Raw genomic sequence first — 15147 nt, 5'->3', positions numbered from 1 at the left:
ATATATATATATATTTATATGCTTGGTTTTTTAGGCCTTATGACGCGAATAAATTATCCGCGCTACTGTCCAACCGTAACAGGTTGGATTGGTGGGTTATTGAGGAATTCACCGCCAAAATCCATTTTACCCGTTTAGAAGGTTGTTTTTGGAAGTTTAATTTTATTTTATTTTTTGGATAAATTTGGAAGTTTAATTATATGTTAGCAAAAATAATTATATATTTTACTATAAATTTTTGAGATTTAGAAAAGTTTGGAGTGAGAAACAAAAATTATTAATTTTTTTATGTATTTTTCTCATACAATTTCCAACAATTATATTTTAAATTTTTATTTTTGGCGAATTTTGAGTTTTAAATTTTTGATTTATTAAAAGAAATGATATGTATATATCAAAGTTGTGTTTTTGGTGCAGTGCAGGCTAGTCAATAAAACAACCATTTTCTTAAAGAATGATATAAGTTCAAATGTTTCACTTCTAAATGTCAAAAGCTAAAAAGTGTGCTTTTCTTTTTCTTAATCTAATTTTTACAAGTAAGAATATGCTTTAAAATAGTTTATTAGGAAATATAATTATATATTTTTATAATTTTTTAATTAATTTGGTAGATGGGACAGGATACATGATCCATCGTCATGTCTAGTTTTTTTACTATGGATACAATTACTGAAAACAATAATAATAATGAACTAGAATAATCTGTGTCCAAAAATAAATTCATATTAAGTTATTAATTTATTATTTTAATGGTGGAACTTTTGGCTATAAGGAAGGTCTTATCTTTTATGAGCAACCTGGTGGTGGGGTTCTTCTGCTTATATTATTTAGGAGAAAATTGTTATTTGAGTAGGGATATCAAGTCTTCATAAAGGGGACTGGAGGTTTTACGTGTACTTTTGCTACTTGTGAAACAAACCTGCACATGTTCTTGCTTATAATGCTCTTGCATTATATTTGAATAGGGGGGAAAAAAAAATAATAGAAGAAAAATGAAAGGAAAATAAAGAAGATAATGGTTTTTATAAAATAAATAATGCAATTTATGAAGTGTACAAAAATACATTTCATAAAAACTATAATACATTTCATGAAAACTATCTCAATCAACTCAATCAAATATTAATAAGGGCAATTTGGAATATCATGGAGTTTTTATTTCCCTCCCTTTCATTTTAATTTTGAATGGAAAACCAAATTGATTAAAATAATAATAATAACATAAAAAAAAAAAAATTTCCTTCTTTATCATTTTTAACCATTCTAACGGAGCAATTAAATTTAATTCGTTTCCTCTTCTTCCATCAACCCATAGATAGTGTATTCTTTTATGTTCTGGTTTTTGTTGAAGGTTCGGATTGGCTCCATTCTTTTTAATATTTGTAATGGCTTTTCTCTTGCAAAAAAAATAAATAAATAAAAATGCTGTCGAGCGAGGTTTTTTTTTTTTTTTTTTTTTAAGTTAAAATCTTCTCCAAGTTGCTTACGTGGCTGTTCAGAGTCCGGTTTTCCTGGATGTGGTGTAACGGTCCGGTAACCATACCAAACCTCAAATAATTATCAGGGGAAAGGAGAAAGAAACCATTAAACCCAAAAACCGATAAATATAAAAAGAAAAATAATTCTCTGAGCTATTATCAGCAGCCACTCTTTTCTTAACTCACTGCCTGTTCTCTCACTCGCACTCGTCGTTTCTCTCTTTAACATGCTTCTTCTTCCGTTGCCAGTTCCGAGTCGTTTCCCTTCGATTCAATTAGCGTCTCCGATTATAATTGGCCGCCACCACCACAATCATATTTTCCAACCACCGGTTTCCGCAGTTGCCACGTCAACCTCTTGCACCCACGACGAAGCGTTTCTGTCAACCTCCAATTCCAAACGACGATTTGACGACGAAAACGACCTCCATTCACTCCGGAACCGCCGATACGACTTCACTCCCCTCTTGAACTTTCTCTCTAACTCTACCAATACCTCCAGTGCTTTGGATTCTGATTCTGATTCTGAACCCGCCAAATCGGGTTCTCCAACGTCTCTCGACCCGGAGGAGTTCCTGCTGGCCGAATCGTATCGGGCCGTTCCCGCCCCACTGTGGCACTCCCTTCTCAAGTCTCTATGCTCATCTTCCTCCTCTATCGGTCTAGCTTACGCCGTCGTTTTTTGGCTCCAAAAACACAACCTTTGTTTCTCCTACGAATTGCTCTACTCCATTCTCATCCACGCGCTCGGCCGCTCCGAGAAGCTCTACGAGGCGTTCTTGCTCTCTCAGAGACAAACCCTGACGGCACTGACGTACAACGCTTTAATTGGTGCTTGTGCTCGCAACAATGACCTCGAAAAGGCACTTAATTTGATGTCTAGGATGCGCCAAGATGGTTTCCAATCGGATTTCGTCAATTACAGCTTAGTTATTCAGTCCCTAACACGTACAAACAAGATCAATTCCCCACTCCTGCAAAAGCTTTATAGGGAGATTGAGAATGATAAAATCGAGCTTGATGGGCAGCTATTGAATGATATAATTGTGGGTTTTGCAAAAGCTGGCGACCCTAACCGAGCTATGCATTTTCTAGCGGCCGCTCAGGCCATTGGGTTGAGCCCAAGGACTGCTACTTTGGTTGCAGTTATATTGGCGTTGGGGAATTCAGGTAGGACAGTGGAAGCCGAATGCATATTCGAGGAAATCAAAGAAGGTGGATTGAAACCCAGAACTCGGGCATATAATGCACTTCTAAAAGGGTATGTGAAGGCGGGTTCTCTGAAAGACGCGGAATCAATAGTATCGGAGATGGAGAAAAATGGAGTTGCACCTGATGACCACACTTACAGCCTTCTCATCGATGCTTATGCGAATGCGGGAAGATGGGAAAGCGCGAGAATTGTGTTGAAAGAAATGGAAGCTAGCAATGTGCAGCCCAATTCCTATGTTTTCAGTAGGATCTTAGCCAGTTATCGCGATAGAGGGGAATGGCAAAAAACGTTCCAAGTTTTGAGGGAGATGAAGGATAGTGGTGTAAGACCCGATAGGCATTTTTACAATGTGATGATTGATACTTTTGGTAAATATAATTGTCTCGATCATGCAATGGCTACGTTTGACCGTATGCTATCTGAAGGGATTCAGCCTGATACGGTCACTTGGAATACGCTTATAGACTGTCACTGCAAGTCGGGACGCCACGCGAGAGCGGAGGAGTTGTTCGAGGAAATGCATGAGAGTGGGTGCTCACCTTGCGCCACTACGTATAACATTATGATTAATTCTTTTGGGGAGCAAGAGAGATGGGACGATGTGAAAGGCTTGCTGGTGAAGATGCAGAGTCAAGGTTTACTTCCCAATGTTGTTACATACACTACACTGGTTGACATATATGGACAGTCTGGGAGATTTAATGACGCTATAGAATGCTTAGAAGTCATGAAATCTGCAGGCTTGAAACCATCAACCACTATGTATAATGCCTTGATCAATGCCTATGCACAAAGAGTGTGTATCCGACCCATGCTTTGCATGTCTTCTAATTGGTTGTCCAAATGTCATTGTTTGCTGAGTATGCATCTGATCTTCCCTTTAAATGTTTTTGGCAGGGCTTGTCTGAGCAGGCAGTAAATGCGTTTAGGGTCATGAGAGCAGATGGTTTGAAACCCAGTCTCTTAGCTCTGAATTCATTGATCAATGCATTTGGTGAGGATAGAAGGGATGCTGAAGCCTTTGCTGTATTGCAGTACATGAAGGAAAATGTAAGTTGGTCAAAGTTTTATTGCCTAATAAGTATATTTTGTGTTTCTGCCTTACTTTAACTCCACTAATTCCTTTAAACTGCAGGATGTGAAACCAGATGTGGTTACATATACGACACTGATGAAAGCTCTTATCCGTGTTGATAAATTTCACGAGGTACTATGATTTTATCCTCGCTATTATCATGAAGAACCCTTTGTATGCCTTCTGATGTGTAGGCAGACCTTCTAACCTGGTGTTTCCTGCATTTTCTTGTTGCCACAATTTAGAGATAGTTGGCATTTCAAATTATGTCCATATGATATTTGAATAGATTGAATTTTTAAGATTTTCACATTAAACAGACGAGGCATAAATTGCATGTCCCTTATTCCCTCTGCTGTCACCAAATTCATGCACCTACCTCTTAACTGCTTTGCCGAGAACTTTTGCCGAGATGCTTCATCAAATAAATTTGAGCTTCACAACCAGATGCATAAATATAAATTTGTGTTGTGGTGTGGGTTTCAGGTTCCGGCAGTATATGAAGAAATGATCTTGTCTGGGTGCACTCCTGATAGGAAAGCCAGAGCAATGTTACGTTCAGCTTTGAGATACATGAAACAGACGATTAAATCATAGTCGACAAGATTGAGTCATATAGTTATATAGCGGTTACAACTTTCAGCTGACGTATTCTACAATATATAACATGGTAAGCTCTTTGCTTTAGGCTATATTTTTGAAGTGGCTCATGTAGTTAAAAAAACCCTGGTATCATCTTCAGGAAATTATAGCTGGGTCATCTTCTTGTAACTTAAAGAACAAAAACTTAAATTGGTGGGCTTGAAGTTCCAGAATTTGGAATGAAGGTGCAATGCATTACCATCGAAACACAACAAAGAGATTGTCTCTATGTGCATTTTCAGCATGTACGCATCTGTTAGAAAATCACGAAACAAAGTATTATCTGTTGCTGTTTTGTATAAAATATGCATACCCAAACATTATAATTTCTTATACCGTTAAGTGGAACGTAGTAGTCTAATTGCTATTTTTCAGATTGGAATTCTTATGTTTGTATGTTTCGTAATTTTCATCCACCATCTCTTTGGTGGCAAATTAACATGAATGCCACATTCTATTGTTTTACTTCTTTTCGTAAGAGGGGAATTAACTCTCATTTCACTTCCTTTCATTTGAAACATGCTAGCACAACATATATCTCAGTTTCCAAAGCACTTACAAATCAAATTTCGTATTATACTTTACAAAGGACATAAATTCGGAGCAAGAGAACGAGATATGTTCAAAATACTCATTTCAAGCTTTAAATATGATTCTTTACTAAAAAAATTTTACTCAATGAGAGTACTACAAAGTGAAAATTACATTGTGGGTTTCAAAAAAATTGTGCCTATGGTGTACACTTAAATAATTCAAAAACTTAGTATACACCCCTATAGAGGAATAGGGGAAACAATTTGTCTGCTACACTTGCTTTTTGATATTCTGGAACAGAACATGAACATTAACAACACTGAGGATAACCAGAAGAGCCTGAAATATGTTCTTATCTCCTGCATTCCTAGCTCAAGCACCTCCCTTTTCTTTCCATACCTACTACTCCTCTCCATTAAATAGCCCTCCAGATACTCATCAATTGAAACCCATTTCTCCAAGTTAGATGCAGCGCCCTTTGAGACTCCACCGAGCTGCTGTGGCCCCAGTTTGAAAATTGAGAAAAATGCGGCAGACCAATCGTCAAGAACTCTCTGAAACCCAAAAGGAGAGCATTAATAAATAATTTCATTGCCAATCATTTGTAGACTCCCAGTTCTTAAATTTGACTTCTTGATGCTGAAAGAAAAATACCCAAAAACAGAGAGGGTAATACAACATAAAGTACATTTAACATACGTTGAAGGTATTAATGTCGGTAGGATTAAACATTTTGAAACAATCTTTGGATGAGGCTGCTTCATCTCCGTATATCTGCCAGTCGAATATGAAGTCAAATTTGCTATTATTTAGTAAAAGCTTCCAGGAAAAGTGAAATGATTTAACAAACCTCGAAGGTAAAAGCCATGGGAACCTTTACAATGTCATACATGTAATCTGTTGCTGTCCCATGAGCCAGATACCTAAATACTAGCAAATGTTAGAGATATGAGAAGAAAAAACCAACGCTTCTAAACTTGTGAGGATAGCATGAAGAATACTCTATACATTCTGTGGTAGCATGAAATTTATTCAAATTACTAGAGTACATAATAGTAAATAAGCGAAGAACTCAACAGTTAACTGTCTCCACATGGATGAGAAAAATAGACATGCACCTGTTTACTATAATCAATACATTATTTTGAACACATGAATGGGCTTGAAATGACCTTAGCCAACCATTAGAAGTGCCACGTTGAATGTATATAATAGCAAATTATAAATCATTGTTAGTGTTTATAATACAGACCCAACAGAGCCTCCACCAGACCCAACCATACAATGTTCGTGGCAATGAAGTTGGTTAAGTTCCTCCAGCAGCAACTTCATTTGGCTTGAAGGAACTCCACTAGGGGTAGTGTTTTTATGGTCGTATGGCATAAATAATGCCTGAACAAACAAAAAACAATATAAGGGACATGCACACGGAAAGTATGGCTGGCAGTTGCCCAAATATATAGATAGATAAAGAGAGAGAGAGAGAGAGAGAGAGAGAGATAGAGGAACAAGACTAGTTATGAAAGTTATATAACACCCCCATCAAAGAGTTTTGTTAATAATTGTTAATATTGAAGAAAAGACACCGACCACCATGCACAAATGTAAAAGTAATTTCTTTACTTTTTTGCTTTTCTAGGTAAACCTGAAAGAAGAATAAGAAGGAGGAAATTCTATACAACGTTTCTTTTGATACATAGACATTAACATCTTGCCTAGCCTTCGTCTCAAGTTTGTGAGGAAATACTTAATTTTCTATAACCAATCTCACCTATCCCCATTCGAACACAGCTCATGTCCATTCAACAAAACTTGATTCAATCTCAAGAAGCATGTTCACAATATATAAACTAGTGTTCCTAGGAATACCCTTAAAACTTGAAAACTATAAACAGAATTCCAAAGCAAATTGTTGATCCTAGTGTCACACAAAATCCTATATTCAGAAAATTTTACCTAACAGTTCAGTAAATACAAAGAAAAGTAGATTCAGTAAAACACGGAATATTTTATTTGAAGATGTTTTAAGAGGCCACAAAAACACTTCCACGAATCCAGAGCAGAAAGTATGGCCTACCTCCATTCCAGAGTGCACATTAACCCATATGTGTGGATCAAATGATATGGCAAGTTTCCGCATAATTTGGGTTTCAGGCTCACTGAATGCTGCAGTTCCAGGATACTCCTCATATGGATCATAATCCTGTAATTGGAGAGGGGCGAAAAGTTTTTTTCAGTGTAAATAATTCATATACAAGAGGGCTGTTATTTAAGCATAATGTACCTTTTCCTTTTTGCCCCAATCTACGCTCCAATTTCTGTTGAGATCAACTCCCCTCCCTGTTACAAGGCAAAAACTTAAGCATTTTTATCACTTCAAAGAGCTTTAATATTTCTTTTAGAATCATTAGAATGAAAACCATCACCATTTCTCCTCTCACATAGATCTCCTGCTTCAACAAGTTCACGGCCATTCAGGTTTTCCATTGGAACCACCTTCAAATCATTAGACAGCACAGCTCTCAACATCGTCTCATTCAAAAAATCAAATAGGGAACGCAAAACTGAAAAACTACAGAGCTAGAAAAACAAAATAACTTTTTATGTGAAGTGGGGAGCAAAAAAAAGGACAAAGGTGAATAACAAGTTATTAAATTAGCCGAATGTGGACAATTTACACCGCCCATAGTAAGCAAATCTGCAGCTGCATCCATACTTTTTAGGAGGACTCTTACCTTGATGATAATCTTATCAAGTGTACTGTTTAAGGTAGCTGGATCCAAATTGGGTGTGGGTTTTTCTTCACTCAAGATTGACAGAAGCCGGAAAGCAACTTCAGATGTAATGAGCTCCCTTCCATGCTGCCCAAAACTCTGGAAGACAAGGAATCATCTGTCAAAAACACCAGCCATTACAAATCTGTGACAATCTATCTACTAATGATAAGTTCTCTAAAATTTGTTTACATGTTAATGGGAAGTTATGTCTTAAGCTTTCTAACAGTCAGACAAAATATAAGGTCTGCTTACAGCTAATTTCCTGATGATGTAAATCCTTGATCCTGACTAAATATTTACCACACAATGACAAACACATAAAATCTTAGAGAACTTACGAGAAGGATCCGAAACTTTGACCTGTCATCAATCTCTTGCCTTCTACGGCAATAAGTAACTACTCCAACCTCCGCGTGATAGCCCTTGTTTCCAGATTTAATTGTTTCAAACTGTACAGGACAACAAGGATTAGAAATTAAATTCAAGAATAGTGACTAATTCACAAAATCCATAGACAATCGACCTACAGTGAATTTGTCTGGGTGACGATTGACCAATGTCTTTATCTCTCTCTTCAAATCTCCACTGCAAAATCCCACACAATAATAAAAGGAACCATAAATTCGCGTCACAAATAACATCGAAAATGTATCATGGGAAACAGACAAGTTAGTCGTACTAAGGTTAATCCATATTTTTACACGTGGGTTTTCAATTTCCTATGATTTCTCAGTAACCATACGAAGCTTGGATTTAAACGGGATGGAATCCATTAATGCAACTATTATGTGCAGCATAACGATCACCTCAACGTAATACCCATAGCAATAAATTAAAAAAAAAAATTTAAAAATAAAAAATAAAAAACTGAAAACAACTTGTTCAAATTTTATTCATATCCAAGATTTGAACGGAGTTAACAAAAAAATAGCGAACTTTTAGCAGCCCATCAACATAATCCATAGCAATAAATTAAAATATAAAAAATAAAAAACTCAAAACAACTTGTTCAAATTTTAGATTTGATCGGAGTTAACAAAAAAATAACGAAGTTTTAGCAGCCAATCAACCTAATTCATCAAAGAATTGTTCAAATCTAGATAAAGGATTGTTAAAAATAAAAGATAAGAATTTACAAAGAAGTATTCGATTAAAAAAGAAATTACGAGGAATGATAGAGATCATGATTGATGGGCGTCAAAGAAGGCGAAGAAGGCAGATTGGTTTTGGCATTGACGACGAAGAAAACTTGCAAACAGGCAAAGAAACAGAAGCCGACTGATAACACGGATGAGCGAGAACAGAGACGACCCATGCCAATCGCCAGACAAACGAAAAAGACCAAGACCAGACCAATAAAGAAGTTTCTCTTTGTTCGCTTTTCTTTCGTTCACTCTTTATTTTTTTATTTTAATTTATTGTTATTCTATTTTTTTTTCTTTTTTTATTTTTTTATTTTTTTTTTATCAATTCCAATTTTAGATTCTGATATTTACGTGTGTTTATTTGCTTTTCTGGCTGCCCTTGGTCCAATCACCATGCTTCAGCGTGTAGCCGTGTGAAAAAAAAAAAAATAAATAAATAAATAAATAATTGAAAGCTCTTTCTTTCTATTTTGTCAGTTTGTCTGGTAATTTTATTTTCCTCACGTTCTACGGTCTTGATCATTTCATCCGACGGTGGCAGAGTTCAACTGTTCGTTGCCCGCCAAATCGCATCAAATAAATGGATTAGCATGGTCCTACATCATAATGAATTTTGAACATGGAATGGGTCTAACGGCATCAGTGCATTACAATTCACAAATATGAAATATGTATCCACATTTGTTCCTCTGCTGTCCCTGTCATCTGCGCATAAATTCCATTTTTTGGGGCGGCCGTGGATCTGTTTGTCAAGCAGGGTAAATAATAACGATAAACACATTGCATTATAATATTAGAGAGATTCCCTGAGGTTGGACTCTGATGGTGTGAAGAATAAAATTTTTATTGTGAATTATAAATTAAATATTCACTTAGAGACTTAAAAAAAGTGACTAGTGAACGCAAGACAACCTCATATTTTCTCCGTTAGGGGTTAACTGTTATTTTAGAGTGTTGACTCTGCTACCGAAGAAATTTGACAAACACCACGTTTTGGTCCTAACTTAGTGGCGATCTAAAATGGCTCTTGTAGATCGGACCAATTGACATGGAAGAGAACAATGGATCAACTTGCCAAGCAAAAATCAGACATAAACTCTAACGAAGAACTAGATTTAACAAAAATATATAATATGTTTTACAAACCAAGTATTAATTTATTGCACTTGTCTATCTTCCTTAATACTTGCATTTTCTCTTTGATCATTACTTCAAAACCAATAAGGAACCGGATTGTATATGGTCTATGGAATCTGGGCCTGAGCCCACAAGAAACACGCCCTTGTTACCCCCAAATTGAACGGTATAGGCGCATATCTTTGGACTCTCGTCATAAACCCGGTCTCTGTTTCCAGCGGTTTTTTAAAATTTTATTGTTATTTTTCTAAATTTCAATTTATCTTCAATATTTATAAACAAAACAATGATATTGCAAGAGGACAACCCAATGAATCAGCCGATATAAATAAACGAAACGGAACTACTATTATTGGCTAGAAACAAAACAAGCTAAAAGGGCTGGGATCCATCGAAACGAAGTTGAGGAGCTCCTGGTTGCATTCTAGAAGAGCCATGTCGTGCTCGTCCAAGCTCACCCACGCTTCAATGCCATCACCCAACCTTGTTTCCACCAAAATCACAAGGTTCATGAACACCGACCCACTTGAGCCAACGCTGCTCACCCACACAGGCTTCCCCCACCCGAAATCTGTTTCATAGAACCCAAGATTACACCAACTGCTGAACCCTAAACAATCCACTCCCCCCTTTGGACCCCTCCTCTCCTATTTCCTTTAGACACTCGCACATCACACTGTTCCCTTCCTCACCTCGCAGCCTTTTTACATATTCGGAGTCAACCTTTGACAACGCATCCCTCAGCTCACTCACCAGGCCTCTCATTCCTTCCTCATCATCTTCCGCCGACGCCGACGGGGACTTCGCGGCCGCTATCCAGAGCAGATTTCCAATGGAATACTCTGAATCTGATAATGGCGGTGCAACCCTTCTGCGCAGGTTCACCAGATGGGTCACCAAGGACGGCCTTGGCCAAGGGGAACCGTGTTTCACTTTAGAGGCAGCTATGGCGCATTGCCATATGAAACCCGAGACCGCCTCAATACGCGTAGGTTGTTGCACGCGCTCGCTGCTTGCTCGAGCTTTGAGAATGGATATGGCGGAAGCATCAAACACAAATCTCTTGGTGACGCATTTGCCTTTCCTGAACAAGGAATCGAACATAACAATTGACGTGTCTCTGAGCAATAGATCGTTTGTAGGGAATAGGGAATTCGTCGCCTCCTGGAAATTGGGTTGTTGTACTATTTCTTGTTTGCAGCAGCCAGCTGTGGAAGCCCAGGCTTTGAGAAAGGTGCTCAAAGCAGAACCGTCAAGGATCTTATGGGAAATGCATATTCCAACTGCAATTCCTCCACACTCAAAGACATTTATTTGAATGTTCGTCACGTAATTAGTTCTCGTGTCGGATTCCTTCAACACGAGTTCGCAAGGAAGGAATCGATGGAGCAATAAGAGATCCGGTTTGGAAAGAAACTGACGGAGAGGACAGTGGACTGTGGCTTCTACATAATGAGCACCTTGGTCGTTGCAATCGATGGAGAGGTCGTCTTTGATCTCTCCAGCCAGTGGGTAGAACCGGGTTAAGGTGTTTGATAAAGATTTCTTTAGGGATTCTAACTTCTTTGGAACGTCAACAAGACCTGAAGGATAGAAGAGGATAATTGGAGCATAAGGAGCAGGAATCAGCTGGTCCAAAACAGAAAGCTTGAAAATTCTGAGATGACAAGGTGTTGGCGAAGATGGTTTAATGCTCTCTTTGGAAATAATTTCTACTTCCATTCTCCACTTATATATATATATATATATATACTGATCGGATATGATTTTTTCTCTCAACTTAATACATTGTCGAACACAAAAGTTAGATTGATTTTTTATAAGCCAGTGGAGGCATATAGTTAGATAAACATTGATACTCCTGTCTCGTTACTAGTTTTCGGCGAAGAGGAATCTTTCTAAGGATTTCATTCTCCTCTAATTATTCTGGAGTGATAATTCCAAAGGGTAGTTTATATAGTGAGAATTCAGTCGACGAAAAGCATGTCGTGAGGTGCCTTCGCTTAGATATCCATGCTCTAAAAACGGTTTTTTTATTACTTGAAACATAAGAATTGACGGGCTTGAAACCAACTTTTCGTTAAAAAATGTTTTTTGGGAACACTAAATCAATCAAAAAACCCAATAAGTAAATTGAGAAAATCAAAAAGTTGCCGACTTGGCACTATTCCCTCCACGATCTTGCTCAGGGCTTCAGTTCGTTAGAGATGATATAGACTCTTTAATAAACCATCAAGAGCTAGAATTGACTTACTAACTCTTACCAGCCGAAAAACAACAAAACAAAAACAAAAACAAAAACGACTTACTTACTTACAGTAGCAACCGCATCTTGTGTACTTCAAAGATTGCGCTTTCCCCTATATTTGTCTCTTTCTATTGAGCCAAAAAGCCAAGCATTTTACTCCGATTTTTACCCTAAAAAGAAATCTATTTAAATATCAGAAGTAAAATGTAAGATGATTTTTATAAGCAATAGATGTCAAGTAAATCCTTCACTGCTTAAGAAGTTGGAACTGCGTGCTAGCAGCTAAATAAGCCGACTTATAGCTTTTTGTAATCCATAGGAATGTAAGGAGCGAATAGCTCAGCCAAAAACCAATTTTTTCGTCTTGGCTTGAATCCCATGTCCTTGCACAATAGATCATTAAAGTAGATTTGCAGCAAAACGCTTACACAATGTCTCCTATAGTTCATACCAGCAAACCTTTGCATGCAATTTTTCCAGTTGTTTACATCGTCTTCCATCTCTCTTATGGTTGGTAACTTGAAATTTCCTGCAAGAAAATGTGCTACCCACTTGCTTCTCGTTTCTGTGCTAAATAAGTTGGATCCAGTTTCAGCGTATCCAAGTATAGCTAGATTTGGAATCAGTGGATGAATGCATTCCCTGAAAATACGGAAGCTTTATTGAGGTAGATTAAATGCCAAACCAAAGTCTAAAAAGACAAAATATGTATAAATGAGATTTAGTGCCTGTAAAAGGGAGCTGATGACCCAATTATGCATTGTTGGAAATAAGTTGAAGCAAAGATATTCTTTAGCTTCTCATCACTTTTATATCCAGTAGCAAAGATGACAATATCTGTCGCTAAAGGCGTGGCTTCGTCATCTAAAATCAACCCATTTTTACAAAAGCAAAAGCTCCGCGACTTCTTTGGGATTAGGCTTCCTTGTTTTACTCTGTCGTAGAAATTAGCCGGCTCGGCCATGAACTTACATGGGGAAATTTGGTCTAGAAAGCTATGGATCGGGACCATATTGTATTTCTTCAAAGGATACAACAATCTGAGATAGATCTCCACCAATTTCGAAAATAACCAGAGCTGAAATAAACGTTTCGGATATAATATGGGTTAGTCACATATGCTTGTTGTTCTACAGGATATAACGGTTTCCATTATTTGTCCAACACGTATTAAATTATAGTAGAAAGAAAGAATTACCAAAGGAGAAAGAACAAAAGCCAAGAGCCACACGAAAAATCCTTCACTGGGCTTGTGGACCATAAATTCTGCGAACCGATTTAGGCTTTGGAAGATACGTGTGACCAAATGATCAGGAACTGTATAATGCGCTGTCCTGAATAGAAGAGTACACGGCTTACTTGGTCCTACAAACAAAAATGGATAGTTTTATTATATATATATATAGTTTGTTTTAAATAAAAAAATAAAATAAAAAAGGGAAGTTGCTTATGATTAGTTTAGTCACGATATGACCGATAGATATTTGTAATATATATATATATATATACCATTTGTTTTAGCAACTTGTGCTGCCAAATCCACCGCTGATTTCTGAAATCCAACGACAGTAACAAGCTTCCCTTTGATGAATTCAGCCGCGTGGTCATCTTCCATCGCAGCATAGTCCATTGAATGCATGACCACGCCATCGAATACATGAGGCCCTCTGTCCATGGGAAAAGCTGGCATGTTTGGCAAATCACTGTACCTTCCTGTGCATAGGATAACAAAATCCACTTGGTATACCTACAAATTACATTTACTAATAATCACTGTTTATATTATCTCATAAGAGAGAAATTAAAACTAAAACAGTGGTTCTGTTTTTGTGTTTTTTACCTCAGTTGGAGCGCATGGGTCGCCTGCATCCTGTAGAGTGATATTCCACTTCCCAGAAGGTGAGAAGGGCTCCCCAGAGCCATCCCACAAATCCCAAGAAACCATGTCCTCCTCGGACTGCAGCATGAAATAGTCAATATCAATGACTTCGGTGTTGAATTTGATCATAGGGAGGAGGTTGAAGTGCGTAGCATAGGATTTTAGGTACTCCAATACCTGATTGTGATCAGGGAAGGTCTCTGTCACCGACGGTGGCCATGCAAAATCAGAGAACTGGAAAAAGCTTTTAGGGGTCTGGAGTTTGGTGGACTCAATGGTTTTGGACCAAACTCCTCCTATGCCGCTCTTAGCCTCTAACACTATTGGGCTGAAACCTTTCTCCATGGTGTGTCTGCATGCAACTAGGCCACTGATTCCTGCACCGATTATTGCAATTTTTCTCTTTTCCATTTTCCAAGTACTCAAAAGGATGAGATTTGGAGTCAGTAACAGTTCAATATTCAATTGGGTTTACTTCATTTTCTACATTTCCCAAGCGAGCCAGTTTTTATAGGGCTCTGATTTTGGCACTTAATGCTCCTTCAGTAACAGATGGGGCAGTAGATGGAAAAGGCAAAATTACCCATACCAATTTTTGTTGTCCAAGCTTAAGAAGAAGAGGACAAAAAGCAAAGCGGAAGGGATTGCAAAATCTTTAGCGCTCTAAAATTGAAGTAAAAAGCGAATAATTACACCGTCAGCAAAATTAACCCATTTTTGAAATGAAGGAAAAATAAAGAGAATATAAACAGCATGCTCAACAGCTTAAAGCTGAAGTCCATATGGAAACATCTGCATAGGTTTTTTGGGACTTTGAATTGAATGATCATCTGCAATATATTATTTAAATCCTTTTGATATCTCATGCTTGTAAACAGAAATTGCTCAACCGCCCTATTTTGGCGCTTCTGCCTTCACATTTGGCTAACAAGGAAAAATGGGCCTATCAGTGAACCCAGACCCAATAATAGATTTCGGTTTCAATGGGCTGGATCCCGTCTCAGTTGGCCCAGAAGAGT

General features: G+C 37.6%; 4 protein-coding genes across 7 annotated transcripts; 1 reads left to right on the top strand and 3 right to left on the bottom strand.

Moving 5' to 3' along the window:
* Nucleotides 1–1590: 1590 nt before the first annotated feature.
* Nucleotides 1591–4873, top strand: LOC107419847 (pentatricopeptide repeat-containing protein At5g42310, chloroplastic). 2 transcript variants are annotated; one of them, XR_007241526.2, is made up of 5 exons: nt 1591–3487; nt 3589–3741; nt 3827–3898; nt 4253–4436; nt 4509–4873. XR_007241526.2 is itself a non-coding variant. In XM_048475894.2 (4 exons), the coding sequence occupies exons 1-4, from the start codon at nt 1706–1708 to the stop codon at nt 4361–4363; spliced, it is 2118 nt and encodes a 705-aa protein (XP_048331851.2). In that variant the 5' UTR covers nt 1591–1705; the 3' UTR covers nt 4364–4873. The 2 variants fall into 2 exon arrangements, 1 of the variants encoding a protein (XP_048331851.2); XM_048475894.2 differs by having other exon boundaries at nt 4253–4873.
* Nucleotides 4874–5027: 154 nt separating this feature from the next.
* On the bottom strand, nt 5028–12840 carry LOC107419774 (uncharacterized). Of its 2 annotated transcripts, XM_048475898.2 has the most exons (12): nt 12701–12840; nt 12319–12419; nt 8247–8304; nt 8058–8168; nt 7678–7815; nt 7369–7438; nt 7227–7282; nt 7020–7145; nt 6195–6334; nt 5793–5865; nt 5642–5716; nt 5028–5496 (listed from the first exon to the last, which is right to left on the bottom strand). In XM_048475898.2, the coding sequence occupies exons 2-12, from the start codon at nt 12330–12332 to the stop codon at nt 5182–5184; spliced, it is 1176 nt and encodes a 391-aa protein (XP_048331855.1). In that variant the 5' UTR covers nt 12333–12419; nt 12701–12840; the 3' UTR covers nt 5028–5181. The 2 variants fall into 2 exon arrangements, with proteins under 2 accessions (XP_048331855.1, XP_015884060.1); XM_016028574.4 differs by lacking the exons at nt 12319–12419; nt 12701–12840 and adding an exon at nt 8886–9624.
* On the bottom strand, nt 10327–12304 carry LOC125418277 (stemmadenine O-acetyltransferase). Its single transcript, XM_048475899.1, has one exon. It carries the CDS (start codon nt 11721–11723, stop codon nt 10593–10595), a length of 1131 nt encoding a protein of 376 aa, XP_048331856.1. The 5' UTR covers nt 11724–12304; the 3' UTR covers nt 10327–10592.
* LOC107419802 (probable flavin-containing monooxygenase 1) lies at nt 12443–15139 on the bottom strand. 2 transcript variants are annotated; one of them, XM_025075245.3, is made up of 6 exons: nt 14306–15139; nt 14090–14206; nt 13759–13996; nt 13448–13614; nt 12978–13327; nt 12443–12891 (listed from the first exon to the last, which is right to left on the bottom strand). In XM_025075245.3, exons 1-6 carry the CDS (start codon nt 14537–14539, stop codon nt 12546–12548), a joined length of 1452 nt encoding a protein of 483 aa, XP_024931013.3. In that variant the 5' UTR covers nt 14540–15139; the 3' UTR covers nt 12443–12545. The 2 variants fall into 2 exon arrangements, with proteins under 2 accessions (XP_024931013.3, XP_024931012.3); XM_025075244.3 differs by having other exon boundaries at nt 14090–15139.
* Between the last annotated feature and the right edge of the window lie 8 nt (nt 15140–15147).

This window comes from Ziziphus jujuba, chromosome 5 (genome assembly GCF_031755915.1).
Source record: "Ziziphus jujuba cultivar Dongzao chromosome 5, ASM3175591v1".
In the NCBI taxonomy this organism is placed as follows: domain Eukaryota; kingdom Viridiplantae; phylum Streptophyta; class Magnoliopsida; order Rosales; family Rhamnaceae; genus Ziziphus; species Ziziphus jujuba.
This window is presented reverse-complemented; position numbering and strand designations above follow the sequence as displayed.

What these genes read in the sequence shown, in the direction of transcription:
- LOC107419774 (XM_016028574.4), bottom strand. Translation starts at nt 9,034, where the DNA reads ATGGGTCGTCTCTGTTCTCGCTCATCCGTGTTATCAGTCGGCTTCTGT. An exon ending in ATGTGCACTCTGGAATGGAG is followed by an intron (nt 6,335 to 7,019) that starts GTAGGCCATACT and finishes TTGTTTGTTCAG; the next exon opens with GCATTATTTATGCCATACGA. An exon ending in CCGACATTAATACCTTCAAC is followed by an intron (nt 5,497 to 5,641) that starts GTATGTTAAATG and finishes TTTGGGTTTCAG; the next exon opens with AGAGTTCTTGACGATTGGTC.
- LOC107419847 (XM_048475894.2), top strand. Translation starts at nt 1,706, where the DNA reads ATGCTTCTTCTTCCGTTGCCAGTTCCGAGTCGTTTCCCTTCGATTCAA. An exon ending in TCAATGCCTATGCACAAAGA is followed by an intron (nt 3,488 to 3,588) that starts GTGTGTATCCGA and finishes TGTTTTTGGCAG; the next exon opens with GGCTTGTCTGAGCAGGCAGT. An exon ending in TGCAGTACATGAAGGAAAAT is followed by an intron (nt 3,742 to 3,826) that starts GTAAGTTGGTCA and finishes TTTAAACTGCAG; the next exon opens with GATGTGAAACCAGATGTGGT.
- LOC125418277 (XM_048475899.1), bottom strand. Translation starts at nt 11,723, where the DNA reads ATGGAAGTAGAAATTATTTCCAAAGAGAGCATTAAACCATCTTCGCCA.
- LOC107419802 (XM_025075244.3), bottom strand. Translation starts at nt 14,539, where the DNA reads ATGGAAAAGAGAAAAATTGCAATAATCGGTGCAGGAATCAGTGGCCTA. An exon ending in ACCCATGCGCTCCAACTGAG is followed by an intron (nt 13,997 to 14,089) that starts GTAAAAAACACA and finishes TGTAATTTGTAG; the next exon opens with GTATACCAAGTGGATTTTGT. An exon ending in CTTTTGTTCTTTCTCCTTTG is followed by an intron (nt 13,328 to 13,447) that starts GTAATTCTTTCT and finishes CGTTTATTTCAG; the next exon opens with CTCTGGTTATTTTCGAAATT.